Here is a 6,785-nt window from a genome sequence, read left to right on the forward strand (position 1 = left end):
TTTCACTCAGCCGTTGTAATTGGCGCCGAGGAGGTCTGTCTGATATATATATATATATATATATATATATATATATATATATATATATTTATATATATATATATATATATATATATATATATATATATATATATATTTGCTGCTAAATGTACTAATGAAAGAGAAACAAATGACAGTTACAGGAAAACCGTTTGTCTGCCATCATCGGTTGCTATGCTAACTAGCTTAGCATTCCTGACCGACTGTTAGCTGCAGCATAGCACACAGAAAGGAGGAGTAGGCAATGAGCAGCAACATATGGAGGGTGATTGACAGCACTAAGACCCACCATCTGGCTCTTATTGGTTGTTTCTGGTTAGCACTGGGAGAAGACAGAGCAGATCGACTGTTTCCCAGATTATCTGTTACAAACTGCAGCTCTAATCTGACCAGCCAAGAGTCCAGAATGTTTTCTCTGTGCTGAGATGTTTGGTTGGATCCGTCTCTCACTAATGGCTGCTGGACATGAACCCTGCAAAGAAAGGCCGGTTTAAAGTTTCATTAAAAACATTTATTATCCTGATGCATTGTGTTAATTTATACTGTGTTTAAAAACAGTATCTAGAAATAATCCACTAAAATATATAAGATTTTCTATCATATCCCTCAATGTTTAATATTTTATAGTTTAATATCACTTAGTGTTTAGTATAAACTACCTCAAAGCTGCTTTTGCTGAAACACGCTAAAACCATAATGTGTACAGGAAGAGGCGGACTCTGTTTCTTCCTCTAACTCTCCTCTAGTGAATCGGTCTAGTCAAAGTCAGCAGCCATGAAGGAAGCAGCTGCTCAGCGTCTGATCTGTAAGTACAGAAATAATGTTTAATAACTGATATGGAGATGAGGGGAAAAGAAAAGTTGGTCTGGAGATTCTGTTAATTCACAGTCACAATATTAAAATCAGTTTATTTTATATTTAATATAAAAATGGTTCAATAAAAGTGTAATGATGTCATTATAAACTCAAACTGACTGCAGGAAAATCATTAAACAAGAAGTTTATGAAACTAAAACAAATGAAGGACAGAAAATGAAATATTCAAGAAAAAACATCTGTAAATTGAAATATTAGCACGAGAAATATTAGAAATACTTTAAATGTGAACTTTATAAATGAATCACATTTATGTAGAGAATCTGATGTTGGTTAATACTTTATGCTGACAGGTTTATTAAAATAACATTTTATATTTCATTTCAGTTCTGATCTCACTGTTGTTCTGGACATCAAGTCAAGGTTTGTAATATTTCATTTTAAATATTTGAAACATCTGAAAATGTTTCTGGACCAATTCTCTGAAAAGAAATAAAGAATAACTGCTGGAATAACAGATGTGATCTTCATCCCAGTCCTCCCAGTTCGTCTGACTGTGAGTCCCAACAGATCTCAGTTCTTTCAATATGAATCAGTGACTCTGATCTGTGAGGATGAAAACAGACCTGATGGATGGACTGTGAGGAGAAACACAACCAGAGATGCCAGGACTCACTGTAAAGGATGGGGAACAGCAGCTGGTTCTACCTGTAACATGACCTACCTCCTCGAAAGGGATACTGGTGTGTACTGGTGTGAGTCCAGGTCTGGATCCTCCAGCAGCAGCAGCAGCAGCATCCAGCTCTCTGTCTCTGGTAAGATCAGACTGTGGAGTTAGTGTTGCTGAAGCTGTGTGGAAATGGATGAAATGCTGTAGTTTGTCTCTGTGTTGAGGTGGATCAGTGATCCTGCAGAGTCCTGTCCTCCCTGTGATGGAGGGAGATGACGTCACTCTGAGCTGCAGAGCAAGGAATCCAACCCACAACCTCCCAGCTGCTTTCTATAAAGATGGCTCCTTCATTGGTGATGGATCATCAGGTCACATGACCCTCCTCCATGTTAACAGCTCTGATGAAGGCCTCTATAAATGTAACATCAGAGGTCATGGAGAGTCTCCATCCAGCAGGATCTCTGTCAAAGGTCAGAGGTCATCCTCTAACAGTGAATCTCATTGATAATGTCTGAGAATCCACAATCTGGTGATATATTTAATCAAACCTCTTTATTCTAGAGAAACCTTCCTCTTCCTCAGGTGAGCAGCTTCTCCTTCAGCTCTGAGTCTTGATGTTTACAGCAGACGGTTATTTAGCAGCTTCTTCTTTCTAGAGAAACCCACCAACATCTCTGACTCTACAGTCCCACCTGGTCCAGGTTCTTCCTCCGTCTCTCTCCCAGTGTTGCTTCCCAGTGCATCTCTTTGTGTTTTGGTTCTCCTGCTTTTACTGGTTGAACTGGTTGCATATTTGTACAGAAAACCAAAGGTGAGACAAACCTCTTGGTTAAATCTCTTGATTTCATTCATTGAATCTTTTCAGATCTTCCTGAAAAACTTCCTGGTAACTTTGGATTCATTTCAGGTGATGAAGGAGGAAGAGGAGAGGATGACATCACTTCCAGAAACATCAGGACGTTCCAGAGTAAACAGAAGAAAACCAAACCAGGAACAGGAAATGGTGATGATGTTCATGTGTTTTTGTTTCTGTTAGATTTTCAGATTGATCAGAAAATGTTTCCTAATGAGGATTTCCTCCATTTTAGATTCTGTTCATGTTATTTTTTAGAGTCTGAAGAAACAATAATAATTAATTCAAAACTCAAATGGGGATTATTTTACAGATGTTCATGCATTTAATATATCTGTCTACATAAACAGCATCAGGTTTTATCTCCTGTCAGCAGCTAATAACCAAATAATGAATAAAAACCTATTAATGTTGACATGTTTAAACTGAGCAGAGGAACTGATCAGCTTCTGGTCTCCATCAGCCTGAAGTCTCATTTCATCACAGGAACAGAAACTATCAGTTTCTAAACTTATGATCACAATAAACGTAGAGATGAAGTTGACTTCACAGGAACACGTCAAGCTGCAGAGTGACGATGCAAACCACCAACTTCTGCTTCTGTTCTCAGATCAGAGCTTCTGGGACTTTGACTGGACCGTTTGGGTCTGAAAAGACTCCAAATAAGGAGAGAAAAACGGCTGGTGATCAAAATAATTCCTGTTCATGTGGTGGGCGGGTTGCAGGCGGCCAGTGAAGGTGGCCAGTGTTTACTGGTTACTGGTGGAAACGTGTCGCAGACCGCCATGTTTTCTGCTTTCACAGCCTTTTCCTTCAGGGCGGTTCTAACATGTTCAGAACCTCCAGCGCCCCCTGGTGCTGAATAGAGGTAGTGTGGTTGATTTTAGAGAGTCCAAAGTGTAATGAAATATTGATTAAGTTTGCTATTGTTCCACTTTACCTAAGAAACTAAAAGAACATACTGACTACACAACCAGGCTCCAAGAGTTGCTCCCAACATGATGAATTATTTTGTTACCTTTAAAATGATCTGCAGCTTTTGCTCCTTGGTCCTAATGATGCATCTGTTCACTAATGTTCACTAAATAATACAGTTCACTTCTAGCTGCTGATAAGGTTCCAATGCTAAAGCTTAGAAATGATCAATGCTAAACATCCGTATTGTTAAAAAAGATCATATCAGTCAGATTATGGAAAATATCATCAAACTCAAAGCAATCAGAAATATTATCTTCACTAACAGGTAATTTCTCCTTTTCTGTATGAACTGTATGAACACAATGATTGAAATATAATATGAAAATATTGAATGTTGTTATAAGTTGGGCTGGTTGTCAGGAGATGTTAGTAAGTCTCCATGAGGGGATTTAAGAAAAAAAACAGATTCACTGAATTGTTGGTTGATATGTTGCATATATTTGAATTTGTGCAACAATCATCAAAATAAAAACAGCCATCTTTTATACCAAGAACAAAGAATGGAGGGAGAGAGAGCAGATTGTTGATCCAGTGAATGAACAGCAGGGGGCGTCTTTCAGACTCAGCAAGAGGTACAGGGAGATAAAGAATCACAATAAATCATTAACATCATTAACATCTGTTCTATTTAATCTCGACCTGTTGTCATGTTTATTCTGTATAAATATTGATCAGATGTGGAACAAAAACAGTCACATGAATGAATGAATGAATGAATGAATGAATGAATGAATGAATGCTCTGTCAGATTAACACATTATATATCATACTGTCCATTTATAAGGTTAAAGTTGCTCATTTGAACAAATGACAGGGATTATATTATTTTAGTTAGGAATGGAACTCAACATTTTCTCTGTGGTTCTTCAATGGACAAACATGAAAACATCCAGAGTCAATCCTGACAGAATCAGATTAATGTAACATTGATATCTGATGGAGGAATCCAGATTAACCAGAGAGAATCCAGATTAACCAGAGAGAATCCAGATTAACCAGAGAGAATCCAGATTAACCAGAGAGAATCCAGATTAACCAGAGAGAATCCAGATTAACTAGAGAGAATCCAGATTAACCAGAGATAATCCAGATTAACCAGAGAGAATCTAGATTAAGTTGAGAGAATTCAGATTAACCAGAGAGAATCCAGATTATACAGAGAGAATCCAGATTAACCAGAGAGAATCCAGATTAGCCAGAGAGAATCTAGATTAAGTTGAGAGAATCCAGATTAACCAGAGAGAATCCAGATTAACCAGAGAGAATCCAGATTAACCAGAGAGAATCCAGATTAACTAGAGAGAATCCAGATTAGCCAGACAGAATCCAGATTAACCAGAGAGAATCCAGATTAGCCAGAGATAATCCAGATTATCTCAGGAGAACATGGAGACAGAAACATCTGATCAGATCCATAATTTCTACAATATTGATGGAATAATTTCATTTCTACTGACAGGAAGTTTTAACAATGAGTCATTTTATAGTTCAACATCTGTTACCAGCAGCAACAGTTAGCTTCAGGCTAGTCAGTTAGCATTAGCCACGCTAGCAGCAGTGGTGCTAAAGAGGCTAGCTTAGCTGCAGCTAAATGATGGAGCTTCAGTGATTTGATGTTTTCTTCTTCTGCAGCTCTGAGGCGGCGCTGCTTCACTACTGTTCTGTACGCCACCAAGACAGAAGAAGAAGAAAAACTTTGATGCTGAAACTCCTGGAGACAGAAAATGTGGTTGATGTGAAACTGGATCCACTGACAACAGGAAGAAAACATCAGTTCTATAACTCAGAGAGCTTTCTGTAATAAACTGGAAACATTAGAAAGTTGTTCATTCACAAGAATCTGATTTATGATTCTTACAATAAATTCATGCAGAAGAATAAAATCAAGTCCAGAAAAATGTTCACCCGTCCATCTGAATATGTTTGAGTTTTTCTCTGTAAGGCCTCATGAATGTATTTCATGTTTCATTCTCAGTGTTCAGTCTCATGTTTTCAGAAACTGTTTGGATTTGAAATGTCTGAATGTTAAAACCTCAGCAGCTCCTTTGTTTCTCAGCAGCTTCAGCCTGTTGAACCTGCAGCTCTGCAGCTTGTTGCTAACAAACATGATGATCCTGTTTGTCTGCAGCTAAAAACAGTAAAGAGATCAACTTTATGTTTTCAATGCTTTTATGTAGAAATGCTTAGAAATTAATCTAATAATGCAATAAACTGCAGTTCACATTAAATTCAGTGTTTGTGCATTTATAGCATTAAATCATTTCTAACTGTATATATATTTATATATATAAAGTAATATTCATAGATTGTTTGCACTGAAATCTTTAAAGAATGAAACATGAAGATCATAAACCAGAAGAAAAACCATCTTATCAACGAGTCGGTAATAAACTAAAGACAGAAGGAGACGGAGGTCAAAGACTGTTTGGCTTCACTTCCATCTTGTTGCTCTGAAACTTTCTTTCCTTTCAGCTCCACCAACATCACCAGTAACACGTTAACAACCTCAAACCAGTAAAATCTTTACAAAGTTTAGTCTTTTAAATCACCAGCTGCTGATTGTTAATGTCTTTGGAACAATCAGTGAAACTCTCAGCTAAGATGCCTAAACTATTTTTAAAGACAAACTATTCAAATAGTTTCCCATCTTATAAAGTCCATAACAAAACAGTTCAATGTTTCCATCTTCAGGTTCCTGAAGGAGACCCGGTTCTGTCACAGGCTGATCGTTGCTCTTGGTTTCCACTTTGACCTGAAGGACGAATCCTTTAATTTATGTTTCCAAGAGGCCAGAAGTTTCTTGGTGAGGCGTCATCAACTATGAGCACCACGTCACCAACATGCACGTTTCTCCATCGCTGCCGTTCTTGGAGTTGTGAGAGGTTTTCTTTACTGCGTCGTTTCCAGATTTATCTGAAATATCCTGGATCTGTCTCCATGGTTACCATCCTGGTTCTTTGTTGGAGAGTCCAGATCAGGTTGGACTTTGATGAGCTGTTAGCACCTCTGACTCATTCAGACCTGAAGCTGCTGCTGTTCTGGGCCTCCTGTTGACGACGGCTTCAGCCTCACACAGTAAAGGATGGAGTCCATCTTCATCCACCGTCTGTGGAGTTCAGAACCGTTTCTCACGTCTGCAGCGTCTTCATCCTCCTGCTTGTGTTCGACTCACTGATAGATTTCTTTAACTCGTCCTCTGCTGGCTGTAAATCTCCTAACAGCGTTGAGACAAACGTCTGAATCGAGTGATGGAGCAACTTCTAACTGTGCTGCTCGTTTAGTGAGACGTGGAAAAATAACCTGGTATCTTTTGATTTGTCCTCTTCTCCTTTTCACCACCAACCTGTGGATATCAGGTTGGACCCGACATGTTGCCAGGTCTGCCATCCGATGTGATCTTCTTCTTAGCACACCTGGACTATGCAGATA

General features: G+C 38.4%; 1 protein-coding gene across 1 annotated transcript; it reads left to right on the top strand.

Moving 5' to 3' along the window:
• The first annotated feature begins 363 nt into the window (after nucleotides 1-363).
• Nucleotides 364-5,584, top strand: LOC122820838 (high affinity immunoglobulin gamma Fc receptor I-like). Its single transcript, XM_044098471.1, has 8 exons — nucleotides 364-844; nucleotides 1,243-1,278; nucleotides 1,392-1,670; nucleotides 1,750-1,995; nucleotides 2,087-2,107; nucleotides 2,182-2,336; nucleotides 2,433-2,528; nucleotides 4,989-5,584. The coding sequence occupies exons 1-8, from the start codon at nucleotides 814-816 to the stop codon at nucleotides 4,992-4,994; spliced, it is 870 nt and encodes a 289-aa protein (XP_043954406.1). The 5' UTR covers nucleotides 364-813; the 3' UTR covers nucleotides 4,995-5,584.
• Nucleotides 5,585-6,785: the final 1,201 nt, after the last annotated feature.

The sequence above is a fragment of the Gambusia affinis genome, linkage group LG18 (genome assembly GCF_019740435.1).
Source record: "Gambusia affinis linkage group LG18, SWU_Gaff_1.0, whole genome shotgun sequence".
Taxonomy (NCBI): Eukaryota; Metazoa; Chordata; class Actinopteri; order Cyprinodontiformes; family Poeciliidae; genus Gambusia; species Gambusia affinis.